This window comes from Somniosus microcephalus, chromosome 12 (genome assembly GCF_052327205.1).
Source record: "Somniosus microcephalus isolate GS21.2 chromosome 12, FLI_Smic_1.0, whole genome shotgun sequence".
In the NCBI taxonomy this organism is placed as follows: Eukaryota; Metazoa; Chordata; class Chondrichthyes; order Squaliformes; family Somniosidae; genus Somniosus; species Somniosus microcephalus.
The window spans coordinates 77,784,648-77,799,130 of record NC_140998.1 but is presented as its reverse complement, the minus strand read 5'-3'; the positions used below and the strand labels follow the sequence as shown (position 1 = coordinate 77,799,130).

Here is a 14,483-nt window from a genome sequence, read left to right as displayed (position 1 = left end):
AATCTGCTTCACAACCCTTTCAGGCAGAGCAATCCATATCATAACAACTCGCTGCATAAAAATGTTTTTCCTCATCTCAACTCTGCTTCTTTTGCCAATTACCTTAAATCAGTGTCCTCTGGTTACTGACCCTTCTGCCACTGGAAACACTTTCTCCTTATTTACTCTATCAAAACCCTTCATGATTATAAACATCTCCCCTTAACCTTCTTTGCTCTAAGGAGAACAATCCCAGTTTCTCTAGTCTCTCTACCAATGAACATAAGAACATAAGAAATAGGAGCAGGAGTAGGCCATTTGGCCCTTCGAGCCATTCAATAGGATCATGGCTGATCTGATCTTGGCCTCAACTCCACTTTCCTGCCCGCTCCCCATAACCCTTGATTCCCCTGTTTTTCAAAAATCTGTCTGACATGAATCTTGTCATTCATGTGGAAATGACTTATGAAATGATACTGGGCGGCCTGCTGGTGGCGCTGTCCAGGGAGAATATAAATACTCGGGCATGGGCCCAGCTTGCTCAGGACATTCTTTAACAGGAACCAGTGAAGGACACAACTAGATCTCCATGTTGAAAAACAGTTGATTAAAGCCTTGTTTAATACTTAGACCAAGTGCCTAGTAGTTTTCTTATGTCACTGCCTATCTCTGCCTTGAATATATTCACTGGCTCAGCCACCACAGCTCTCTGGGGTAGAGAATTCCAAAGATTCATGACCCTCAGAGAAGAAATTCCTCATCTCTGTTTTAAATGGGCGACCCCTTATTCTGAAACTATGCCCCCTAGTTCTAGATTCCGCCACGAGGGGAAACATCCACCTTGCATCTACCCTGTCAAGCCCCCTCAGAATCTTACATGTTTCAATAAGATCACCTCTCATTCTTCTAAACTCCAATGAGTACAGGCCCAACCTGCTCAACCTTTCCTCATAAGACAACCCCTTCAACTCAGGAATCAACCTCCCAAGTTACATCATCACCCCCCAAGTTACATCACCCCCCAAGTTACATCATCACCCCCCAAGTTACATCATCACCCCCCAAGTTACATCACCCCCCAAGTTACATCATCACCCCCCAAGTTACATCACCCCCCAAGTTATATCATCACCCCCCAAGTTACATCATCACCCCACAGGTTACATCATCACCCCACAGGTTACATCATCCCCCCCAAGTTACATCATCACCCCCCCAAGTTACATCATCACCCCCCAAGTTACATCATCACCCCCCAAGTTACATCATCACCCCCAAGTTACATCATCACCCCCCAAGTTACATCATCACCCCCCAAGTTACATCATCACCCCACAGGTTACATCATCCCCCCCAAGTTACATCATCACCCCCCCAAGTTACATCACCCCCCAAGTTACATCATCACCCCACAAGTTACATCACCCCCCCAAGTTACATCATCCCCCCAAGTTACATCATCACCCCCCCCCCAAGTTACATCATCCCCCCAAGTTACATCATCATCCCCCCCACTCACTTAACCTATCTACAGGAAACTCTTTGGTATCCGGCATCTACGGAACCGGGATGGTGCCGTATGATTAAAAATTCCGGATAATGGAGAGGTATACCTACCAAGGTACGAGAGCCCCGTTACACAGCCACAGGTACTGGAGCCCCGGTTACACGGCCACAGGGACAGGAGTCCCAGTTACACGGCCACAGATCCAGGAGTCCCTGTTACACGGCCACAGGTACAGGAGTCCCTGTTACACAGCCACAGGTACAGGAGTCCCTGTTACACAGCCACAGGTACAGGAGCCCCTGTTACACGGCCACAGGTACAGGAGTCCCTGTTATACGGCCACAGGTACAGGAGTCCTGGTTACACGGCCACAGGTACAGGTGTCCCCGTTACACAGCCACAGATGCAGGAGTCCCTGTTACACGGCCACAGGTACAGGAGTCCCTGTTACACGGCCACAGGTACAGGAGTCCCTGTTACACGGCCACAGGTACAGGAGTCCCTGTTACACGGCCACAGGTACAGGAGTCCCTGTTACACGGCCACAGGTACAGGAGTCCCTGTTACACGGCCACAGGTACAGGAGTCCCTGTTACACGGCCACAGGTACAGGAGTCCCTGTTACACGGCCACAGGTACAGGAGTCCCTGTTACACAGCCACAGATGCAGGAGTCCCTGTTACACGGCCACAGGTACAGGAGTCCCAGTTACACGGCCACAGATCCAGGAGTCCCTGTTACACAGCCACAGGTACAGGAGTCCCTGTTACACGGCCACAGGTACAGGAGTCCCTGTTACACGGCCACAGGTACAGGAGTCCTGATTACACGGCCACAAGTGCTGGAGCCCCGGTTACACGACCAGAGGTGCAGGAGCCATGGTTAAACGGCAAAAGGTACAAGAACCCCGGTTACACAGCCGCAAATATACAGTGAAACTTACCTTTGGGTTCCTTTACCTACTCCTGAATTTTGCCGGTTATTAGAGAATTCTGGATAATTAAGTGCCGTTTAAATGAGAGTTTACTGTATATCCTTTTGCAGACTCTTTGTGTCCTCCTCACAACTTGATTTCCCACCTATCTTTGTATCATCAGCAAATTTGGCTACATTACACTCGGTCCCATCATCCAAGTCATTAATATAGATTGTAAATAGTAGATGCCCCAGCACTGATCCCTGTGGCACCCCACTAGTTACAGTTTGCCAACCTGAAAATGACCCATTTATCCCGACTCTCTGTTTTCTGTTAGTTAGCCAATCCTCTATCCATGCTAATATATTACCCCCAACCCCGTGAGCTCTTATCTTGTGCACTACATCTACTGGTTCCCCTTTCTCCACCCTGCTCGTTACATCCTCAAAGAACTCTAGTAAATTTGTCAAACACGATTTCCCTTTCATAAAACCATGTTGACTCTGCTTGATTGTATTATGATTTTCTAAATGTCCTGCTATTACTTCCTTAATAATGGATTCCAGCATTTTCCCAATGACAGATGTTAGGCTAACTGGCCTATAGTTTCCTGCTTTCTGTCTCCCTCCTTTCTTGAATAGGGGCGTTACGTTTGCAGTTTTCCAATCCGCTGGGATCTTTCCAGAGTCCAGGGAATTTTGGTAGATTACGACCATGTTCTCCCTAAGGTGTGTGGCCGCGCGACAATCGCAAGGTCCCATGCAAAGTGCTCACCAGCTGCTGCTGCTGGAAGAGACACTGCACAAGCACGGCTGCGAAGCGGGCATGCAACAAATTTAAAGGGCTCACGCAAGAAAAATTTAGAGGAAACATTGCTCTCCACGTAACTGAAGTCTTTCATCACTAGTACCATTCCACTAAATCTGTTCCGCACCCTCTCTAAGGCATCTCTAAAGTGTGGTGCCCAGAATTGCCCATAATACTCCAGCTCAGGTCTAATCAGCATTTTATAAAGGTTGAGCATAACTTCCTTGCTTTTGTTCTCTCTGCCTCTATTTATAAAGCCAAGGATCCCATATGCCTTTTAACAGCCTTCTCAACTTGTCCTGTCAACTTCAAAGACTTGTGTAGGTACACCCCCAGGTCTCTCTGTTCCTGTACCATTTAGTTCATATTGCCTCTCCTCGTTCTTCCTACCAAAATGAAACACTTCGCACTTCTCTGCATTAAATTTCATCTGCCATGTATGTGTCTGCCCATTTCACCAGTCAGTCTATGTCCTCCTGAAGTGTATCACTATACTTTTTATTGTTTATACTACATTTCCGAGTTTCATGACATCTGCAAACTCTGAAATTGTGCCCTGTATACCCAAGTCCAGGTCATTCATATATGAAAAATGCTGGCTATTAACAGTGTTTCTGCCGAGTATGGGGCAAGGGACCTTTCGCGCTAAGGCGAATGGCAGAACCACCACACTAGGGAAACTAGCGCTCCCCAGTATGAACGGCGTTATTTTTTGCTTATTTTTTTAGTGTTCTGTAAGTAAACTGGATAAAAGAGAGAAACGAGGAACTTACCGTGAGAGGTAGAGAACAAATAAGAAAGATAATGCTCATTAGAACCAGCAGGATGAGATGATCCACCTCCTCGGAGTAAGTGAAGTGCTTGGTCCGGTTGCGGGCGCTCAGGTTTGAATTGCTCCTTTGCCTTTGCCTCCGGTACATTTTGCCCAAGTTTATGGCAACGGAACTGTTGCACAGTAACACGGCGGCGATGAGGAGCGCCATGAGTGTCGCGTACAGCACCGAGAAAGGCGGAGTTCTTTCGGCCGTGGCCATGTTAAAGAAGCACCAGGTCCCCGGGCAGTACTGCTTGTTGCTGCCCAGACCCATCAGGGGCAGGGAGCAAAACAAAAGGCAGAAAATGTAAACGACTGGGAAGATAACGGCCACCCGGCGCCGGGTGAAATGTTGCTGATAAAAGAACGGGTGACTTATTGACAGCCAGCACTCCAGAGCCATGGCGAACAAGATAAACATCGAGGCTAAGCCGAAGAAGGACATGGAGAAGGAGAAGTAGTTACACAGGCTGCTGTTTTCTACCAGAGCTTTCAAGGTGAGGTTGGAGGCGTAAGAGACGAACACAACTGGGCTGATGAGACATTTCCCGAAGAGGTCGGTCAGAACCAGCCCGGTGACTAAAATGTAAAAGACCGACACCTGGCGCCTGCTGTTGCTCTTGTGTTTGCCGAGAATGAGCAGCGCGATGATGTTGCCGAGCAGTCCGGTGGTGAAGAGCAAAGTGCTGCTCACGACATTGCCATCCTTATGCACAGTGCTGGAGTTATCACAAGATGCCATCGTTCAACCAGTTTTAACACAGGCTGGGACAGAAATCTGGAAACCCCCTTATAAAGTTATTTATTTTAAACAGATAGATCCACTCAGGAGGTTGGAGAGAATCCCCCCTGAAGTCCGGCTCCAGTTCCAGCCTCGGCTTCTGCAAGGTCCCAGCGCTTATTGTTAGACTGACCAGGGGTACCCCAGCTCAGCTCAGCTCAGCTCATTCTGAGCCGCCCGCTAGTGCAGCTCTGTTCACTTGGCAAGCTTTTCAACTACGCGAACAGCGCTCAGCCGCACCAGCCTTTTCTACATTTCGCAGCTTTCGATAACGTACTAATCCCGCCAATCAGACCCAACACTGATCGGCTGATGTGTAAGCTTGAGCCACCGGAGCGCTGTGCAAGAGGGAAATGCACCCCTCCCAGTTACTGATGCTCGTCAGTTCGGATCCAAACACACTGCACACCAGCACCTTGTCATCTGATGTCCTGTTCCTTGGTGCCGGACAAAGCGCCCTACCTCCGAGGCTCAGGGAACACACCTTCTGCACTGAGATATCTGTGGGATGCCAGTCTGTTTATACATTACTAGCTGGAGTGCCTGGCGGTGCCGAGGGTTTTTTGAGGGCAGGTTGTTATATAAAGTAGAAATAATTTATATCTATATATATATCTATAATATATACAGGTAGACTACCTTTTATCCGAACTTCCGAAAACCGAAACCCTCTAAAAACCGAAGGTTTTTTCGTTCAGCGTAAGACGTGCGCACGACATGACCAGAGTGGCGCACGACTTACGCTGAGCAGAGGGTCAGCGTAAGTCGTGCGCACGACCCCCCGCGGACCCCCCCCCGCGGACCCCCGCCGACCCCCCCGCCGACCCCGACCGCCGCCGACCCCCCCGTGGACCCCTGCCGAACCCCCGCGGACCCCGACTCCCGCCGACCCCCCCGCCGACCCCCCCGCGGACCCCTGCCAACCCCCCCGCCGACCCCGACTCCCGCTGATCCCCCCGCCGACCCCAACGACCCCCGACCCCCCGCCGACCCCCCTGCGGACCCCCGCCGACCCCCCCCCGCGGACCCCCGCGGACCCCGACTCCCGCCGACCCTCCCGCCGACCCCGACCCCCGCGGACCCCCCCGCCGACCCCCCCGCGGACCCCCCCGCGGACCCCCGCCGACCCCGACTCCTGCCGACCCCCCCGCCGACCCCGACCCCCGCCAACCCCCCCGCCGACCCCGACGACACCCCGACGACACCCCCGCCGACCCACCCCCGACAAATTTCCCAGTCTTATAAAATACCTTCCGAAATCCGAAATTTTCCGAAAACCGAAACACGGCTGGTCCCGAGGTTTTCGGATAAAGGATAGTCTACCTGTATATACATATAAAAGAGTTTGTCTGTCTGTCTGTGTGGGAAGGAGAGAGAGAGAGAGGGAAGAGGAGAGAGAAGGAAGGAGAGAGAGAAGGAGGTGATGCAGGGCTCGCCCATCTCACCGACACTCTTTAATATTTACATAAATGAATTGGCAAAACTACTTGAACAATCTACAGCACCCGGCCTCACCCTATATGAATCCAAGGTTAAATTCCTCCTCTATGCAGATGACCTGGTTCTGCTGTCACCAACTAAGGAGGGTCTACAGCAGAACCTGGATCTGCTGGAGTCGTTCTGCCAGACCTGGGCCCTGACAATAAATCCCCAAAAAACCAAAGTCCTTGTGTTCCAGCAAAGATCCAGACATCAGGGACCCAAAATAAATTTCACACTAGGAACAACCAAAATTGAACAAACCACTAACTACACATACTTGGGCTTAAAAATCAGTTCTATGGGAAATTTTCATCTGGCTGTGAATGAACTGAAAGAGAAAGCAAGAAGGGCTTTCTATGCCATTAAAAAATCAATCCAAATAGAAATCCCAATTAGCATTTGGCTCAAAATTTTTAAATCAGTAATTGAACCAATTGCACTCTATGGCAGTGAGGTGTGGGGACCACTAACACAACAAGAATTTGCAAAATGGGACAAACACCCAATTGAGATCCTACATGCAGAATTCTGTAAAAGTATCCTCCGGACTCAAAGGAAAACCATAAACAATGCATGCAGGGCAGAACTAGGCCAATATCCATTAATAATCACTATCCAAAAAAGAGCCACCAAATTTTGGAAACACCTAGAAATGAGCAACCCCCAATGCTATCATTACGAAGCCCTGAAATGCCAAGAGAGGACCATAAAGAAGAATACCCTCAGTCAACTAGTCCTGGGACTCAGTGAAGTAACTACTAACACTACTAACAATAACCAGCCCCAGGACAGTGACAGCGTAACACAAAGAATTCGACCCAACACAATCGTCGCTAAGCAAAAGGAAAAATATCTGTCATATTGGACAGAAAAAACAAAAACCCAAAGCAAACTCAATTGCTACTTGACCCTAAACAGACAATACAACATGGCTGATTACCTGACCATGGTAAAGGATAGCAAACTGAGAAAAACCTTGACGATGTACAGACTTAGTGAACATAGCCTGGCGATCGAAAAAGGTAGACACAGGCAGACCCGCTACCAAGAGAGGACAGGATATGCTCTCACTGCAGTCAGGGCGTGGTGGAGACAGAGATGCACTTCCTCACAGCTTGTAGAAAATATCAGGGCATAAGGGAGAATTTCTACCCAAAATTCACAAAAATATGCCCGGAATTCAGAAATTTGAATGACGACCAAAAACTCCCATACCTACTAGGGGAAGAGAGAAATTGTGTAACCTTAGCGGCACACTGTTGTGTATGTACCTTTAAGAGAATAACTGGTCTCAGACTGCAGTACCGGCAGTGACCACCCCTGTATAAAAGGCGCAAGTGAGCCTCTGTGTTTTTAGTTTCACTATTGACTTCCACCAGTAAAGACGTGTTTTGTTCCACTCCTGCAGTCCGTGTCTCAATTATTCACGGACGTAATACTGGCGACGAGCAGATACGAACTACAGTCTGCACCACCTCCTGGAATCCATTCCTACAGCAAAGTGAGCAGAGGTCGAGGCCAGAAAGAAAAGAAAGTAAGAGGCAGTAGAAACGGGCATCGACCGTGGGCATCCGCCCTGTGTTGCAGAGTTGAAGATTGCTGGAGAAGCTGTCGGATGCGGGGCCTGGTTCCTGTCGATGGTGCTTCAGCTAATCGGGCTGGTGGCAGGTAGTGCACTGATCTTTCCTGGGCTGCGGCGGTCGCGAACTCGAGCGGGTGGTTTGCAACGGGGCCGAGCAGCGTTGTCGGGAAGAAGAGAGAGAGAGGGTGGAGCACACGGCGCGGCTGGTGCTACGAAGCCAGGCTGCGTATAGACCCGCGAAGAGGGAGGCAAGAGTCCCACAGGGTTGTTCCACGACGGGAAAATAATTTTTTAAAATATATTAAACGCGCAAGAAACCGTGGAAAGCACGCCAACAACAGCGGGGAAGAAGGCAAAGCGCGGGAGGCGCCATCTTAATCAGCGGGGAAGAAGGCAAAGTGTGGGAGGTGCCATTTTAGATTTGCAAGATGCCGAAGACTGGCTGTATCACTGCTTTTGATAATACAATAGAGGACTGGACCACGTATGTGGAAAGAGTCGAGGTATATTTCGAGGCAAACGAAATAGCGGAGGAGAAAAAGGCATCGATATTGCTAAACTTAATGGGCGCTAGAACATACGGCCTATTGCGAGACCTGATTACTCCAGCCAAACCGAAGGCGAAGAGTTTTAACGAAATTGTTGCTGTCCTACAGGAACACCTAAACCCTGCACCGCTGTTGATAGCAGAAAGATTTAAATTCCACAGGAGAACTCAGCACAAAGATGAGAGCAATGCTGAGTATCTTACGGAACTACGCAAGCTATCAAAGCACTGCCAGTTCGGAGCAGGACTGGCAGATACCCTACGGGACAAATTTGTCTGTGGACTCCTGAGTGAAGGAACACAGAAGAAGTTACTCGCAGAGAAAGAGCTGACGCTAGATAAGGCTTTCAGCGTGGCAGTATCTTATGAAGCAGCAGCCAGGGGAGCTGCAGAAATTCAACAAAAACCACAGGAATACAGCACCCACGAAATGACACGGGGATTTGCAAAATGTTAGCGCTGCGGCAGAACTAACCATGACCAGAAGGACTGCTGGTCCAAAGACAAAATATGCAGGCAATGCGGGAAGATGGGACACATTGCATGAGTTTGCAGGTCTGGGAAGAAGACCAGCGACAACAAAAAGGCTACTAAGGAACCGTACAAGAAAGTACAAAAGATGACGGACAGTTGTTCCGAAGACCAGATGAGCGATAGTGAATCCGGGAACAGGAGACTAAGCTGTCTCAAACTTCACAATGTAATCGCAAAAGAGGATCACCGAACCATTTGGGTCACCCTCACGATAGCAGGGTCCCAAGTTAAGATGGAATTGGATACAGGATCAGCGCTAACCGTCATGAATCGACAAGGCTACAAGCGGCTATTTTCACACATACCCTTGAGAGAGACATCCATCGTCTTGACGGCATATACGGGGCAAAAAGTATACCCCAGAGGAAAAATAAGGGTGCCTGTCGAATACAACGGCAAGAAAATACGGAAATTGTATCTCTACATACTGCCAAATGGTGGACCACCGTTATTGGGACGGGAATGGATCAGGAAGATAAACTTAGATTGGCACTCCATTCATGCAATGACGGTGGACGGTAAAAAAGATGAAGACATCACTCCTGGACGATTGTCAACAATCTTAGCTAACGCCAAAGAGGTATTTCAACAAGAACTGGGCACGCTTAAAGGCGTAACCGCCTCGATAAAAATAGAAGAGAATGCAGTTCCCAAGTTTTTCAAAGCAAGACCGGTACCATATGCAATTCGCCCAGCCATCGAGGCAGAGCTGGAGAATCTGGAGAAGGCGGGCGTGTTGTCTAAGGTCAACTGGAGCGAGTGGGCGACACCCATCGTTCCTGTCATGAAGAAAACGTTAAGCAATAAGTCCGGGGAGCCAAGGAAGATTCGCATCTGTGGGGATTTCAAGGTGACGGTGAACCCAGTCCTTCACACAGTACAATATCCTCTTCCAAGGATAGAAGACATCTTCGCCTCACTGTCTGGAGGGAAGCGTTTTACAAAAATTGACCTAGCACAAGCATATTTGCAGATGGATGTTGAAGAGTCCTCTAGGAAGTATCTCACGATAAACACTCACAAAGGTCTTTACCAGTATCATCGATTGGTAGTCGGAGTAGCATCGGCTCCGGCGATATGGCAAAGAGCGATGGAACAAGTCCTGCAAGGGATTCCGGGGACTCAGTGTTACTTGGACGACATCCTTGTGACAGGTGAAGATGACAGTGAACACCTTAACAACCTAGAACAGGTGTTCACTAGACTATGGGAACATGGGCTGCGAGCCAACCGCCCCAAGTGCGAATTTTTAAAGAAACAGATATCGTATTGTGGCCACGTGATTGATGAAGAGGGGTTACATAAGTCCCCTGACAAAATTGAAGCGGTTGTTAAGGCCCCAGCGCCTGAAAATGAGTCGCAACTGAGGTCATTCCTCGGATTGGTGAATTACTATCATAAGTTTTTGCCGAATTTGTCGACAATTCTGCACCCACTGAATGCCCTGCTACGAACGGGGGTAGCATGGAAATGGAGCGATGATTGTAAGCGTGCTTTTCAGAAGAGTAAGGACTTAATCACTTCAAGGGAAGTATCGGCTCACTACAACCCAGCACTGCCGATCAGACTGGCGTGTGATGCATCTCCCTACGGCATTGGGGCGGTACTGTCACATAAATTCCTTGATGGTTTAGAGAGGCCAATAGCTTTTGCGTCACGCTCGTTAAATTGTGCTGAGCGTAACTATGCCCAGATTGACAGAGAGGCCCTCAGCCTAGTGTGGGGGGTGAAGAAGTTCAATCACTACCTGCACGGTCAAAAATTTACTCTACTAACCGATCATCAACCTCTTGTCTCCATTTTCAACCCTCAGAAGGGCGTACCGATAATGACAGCACAAGGGCTGCAGAGATGGTCCCTTTTCCTAGAGGCACACCAATATGACATCGAGTACAAAGGAACTAAACAGCATGGAAATGCTGATGGATTGTCACGCCTACCGTTGCCGACGGTGGAAGAAGAAGACCTTGCAGTGGATCCAATGGAGTTATTCCACTCGACCATAGTCGAACGTCTCCCTGTGACGAATGCAAACATAGAAAAGGAAACACGGAATGACCCGACACTATCACGGGTCTATGATTTAACGGTGAAGGGATGGCCAGCACATGGCGAACCACTGCTGCCAGCATTCTCGCCGAGAAGAGAACAGCTGTCAGTGTGCAGAGGAACCTTGATGTGTGGATCCAGAGTAGTAATTCCACCTAAGTTGACGGACAGAGTGCTCAATGAGCTTCATGAGGGTCATCTGGGTGGGGTAAAAATGAAGAACTTAGCCAGAGCGTTTGTGTGGTGGCCGGGAATCGATAGAGAAATCGAAGAGATGACCAAGAGCTGTGCAGGATGCCAGAAGGTCCAAAACGCCCCACCACAAGCTCCTCTGCATCCATGGGAGTGGCCCTCATCTCCATGGCAAAGGGTGCACATTGATTTTGCTGGTCCCTTCATGGACTCGATGTTTTTAATTGCGGTGGATGCACATTCAAAGTGGCCAGAGGTAATAAAAATGTCCTCAACCACCACGGAAAAAACTATCACAGTTTTACGAACCATATTCGCCAGGAATGGGCTGCCTGAACAGATTTGCTCTGACAATGCACCACAGTTTGTGTCTGAAGAGTTCCGGAGGTTCTTAAAGAACAATGGTGTTAAGCATTACACATCTGCCCCATATCATCCAGCCACTAATGGATTGGCCGAGAGGTTTGTCCAAACATTCAAGAAGGCTATCAAGGCAATGTGTAATGAAGATATACCCCTACAACACAAGGTGGACAACTTCTTGTTTGCCTACTGGAATGCGACACATGCGGTTACCAACCAAACTCCAGCCATGATGTTCTTCAATCGAAGACTACGATGTCGCTTGGATTTGGTTAAGCCAAACATCCGAAGAGATGTGGAGAACAGGCAGTTTCAGAATATGAATGAAAGGCCGACCAGGAGTTTTAAGATAGGTCAACCAGTTTTGGCCCGGGACTACCGCACTGAGAAATGGCAGCCAGGAACGATTTGTACACAAGAAGGACCTCTCATGTATACCGTGGATGTTGGGGAGAGCATTGTAAGACACCATGCTGACCAGATTCTAGAGTCACTGGAAAACGTCAACTCCACACCACGATCTGATACACCTGGTAATAAAATCGACGTTACAATTGCAGCTACCGCAGAACCGGTAATATTGGAAGCAGATGAACCAAACAACGACATTGATCCCGACTCAACATTGCCAGAAGAACCTGATACCCCAAAGAGGCGTTATCCAGACAGAATCAGGAAGCCTCCTCAAAGACTGAACTTATAATTGCTTAAACTTAACCAATGTATCTTGCAACAGTAATTGTGATTGTAATTAGTTATCATTTAGTTGTTAAATGAATGTTATGTACTGTTTATCTAAAAGGGGAGGAATTGTTGTGTATGTACCTTTAAGGGAATAACTGGTCTCAGACTGCAGTACCGGCAGTGACCACCCCTGTATAAAAGGCGCTAGTTAGCCTCTGTGTTTTTAGTTTCACTATTGACTTCCACCAGTAAAGACGTGTTTTGTTCCACTCCTGCAGTCCGTGTCTCAATTATTCACGGACGTAATACACACTATGTTACAGCTTGCCATAAACAGAGGGACAACCACTAAATATAAGAAAAGAGTATATACAAATTATATGAATGTATATTTATACACTCAGGGATATATCTGTTTATACACTGTATGGATAGATCTGTATTTTTGTGTACAACCATGAATGTTTTTCGATGCTTTGGCAACATAAGATGTACCTTGTCATGCCAATAAAGCGATTTGAATTGAATTGAATTGAATTGACAGAGAGGGAGGGAGAGAGAGAGAGAGAGGGAAGGAGAGAGAGAGAGAGAGTGAGAGGGAAGGATGGAGAGAGAGAGAGGGAAGGAGAGAGAGAGAGGGAAGGAGAGAGAGAGGGAGGGAAGGAGAGAGAGAGAGACAGAGCGAGAGGGAAGGAGAGAGAGAGAGGGAAGGAGAGAGAGAGAGAGAGAGAGAGAGGGAAGGAGAGAGTGAGGGAAGGAGATAGAGAAGAGAGGAAGACACATCGGGGAAGGGGCTGGACTCAGAGCCCGGCGGGTGAAGAAGGGCGGCCGCCATTTTGTGAGGTCGGCGGGAAGTTTGAATTGCGGCGGCCGAAGGAAGGAAGAAGGCGAGCTCTCCCTCCCTCTCCCACCCCTTCACTCTTTCCCTCCCTCACCCTCCCTCCCCCTCTCTCTCCCTGCCGCTCTCTCTCTCCCTGCTCTCTCCCCCCCCTCTCTCCCTGCCCCTCTCTCTCCCTGCCCCTTTCTCCCTCCCTCCCTCACCCTCTCTCTCCCCCCTCTCTCGCTCTCCCTGCCTCTCTCTCTCCATCCCCCTCCCTCCCCGCTCTCTCTCCCCCCCTCCCTCCCCGCTCTCTCTCTCTCCCCCCTCCCTCCCCTCTCTCTCCCCCCGTCCCTCCCCACTCTCCCTCCCCCTCCCTTCCCACTCTCTCTCTCTCCCTCCCTCCCCTCTCCTCTCCCTCTCCCTCCGACTCACCTCGGTACCAGAACGGAGTATATCCGACACCGGGAGGCCGTGTGCCCATCGCTCAGAAGCGAGCCCGGGGTTCCTCATGTTTAACCAGGCGGGCCTTTGGACCCGGTTGACCGGGCGGCAGTGGAAGGCCTTTCGCTCCGGACTCCCGTGTCCGATTTAGGTCGGGGACGGCTCGTTGGAAAGCCCCGGTTTTCCCGGTCCCGCACTAACTGCAAGAGAGAGAGGGGGAAGGAGAGAGAGAGAGAGAGGGAAGAGGAGAGAGAGAGAGAGAGGGAAGAGGAGAGACAGAGAGAGAGGGGGGAAGAGAGAGAGAGAGAGAGAGAGAGAGAGAGGGGGCGGAAGGACTTAGAGGCAGGCCGTGGTGACCGTGCGTGGCCTAGCGCTTCAGGCCCGGCCGGGCTCTCGGGCCGCGACTCACCTCAGCTGAGCTCCCGCTTCGGGAGAGAGAGAGAGTGAGAGAGAGAGAGAGAGAGAGAGAGGGGGGGGGAAGGAGAGAGAGAGAGAGAGAGAGAGAGAGGGGGGAAGGAGAGAGAGAGAGCGAGAAATTCCTGAATCAATACTAATGAATCAACAATTTCCTCACCTCCATTACCATTTTTTTAGCTTCAGGCCCGGCCGGTCTTTAATGGCCGCCACTCACCTCAGCTCAGCTCCCACTCGGCAGTTTGAAGGATTAGGCCCCACCCACAAATGCCATGAAATGCCCCCCAATAGGTCAACCATCACGTCACTCAACGCTAATGAGCGGTAGGATTCGTCAACCGCTAATGAGTGGATTTTGAACGTTTTTTGTATACTGTCCGAACAACTTTTGTCTGACCAAAAAGTAAATACGCCTATGAGACTCCCCTAATCATAAGCTTTCTTTTGATATAACATATGTGTAGTTACGCTCTATAACTTGAGTGATGCCCCAGACAGACAGACAGACAGAACGATCCTTTTATATATATATATAAATATGTATATATAGATATAGATAGATAGGTAAAGG

At 49.3% G+C, this 14,483-nt stretch overlaps 1 protein-coding gene across 2 annotated transcripts in view; it reads right to left on the bottom strand.

The window, feature by feature from the left end:
• Nucleotides 1-5,313, bottom strand: part of LOC147109336 (prostaglandin D2 receptor-like) — a 52,282-nt gene extending 46,969 nt beyond the window's left edge. The window contains exon 1 of one of the 2 annotated variants that reach the window (XM_086003180.1): nt 3,983-5,313. In XM_086003180.1, the coding sequence (XP_085859306.1) occupies nt 3,983-4,765 (783 nt within the window). In that variant the 5' untranslated portion in view covers nt 4,766-5,313. The remainder of the gene's footprint in view (nt 1-3,982) is intronic. The other variant, XM_086003179.1, reaches the window with a different exon arrangement.
• Nucleotides 5,314-14,483: the final 9,170 nt, after the last annotated feature.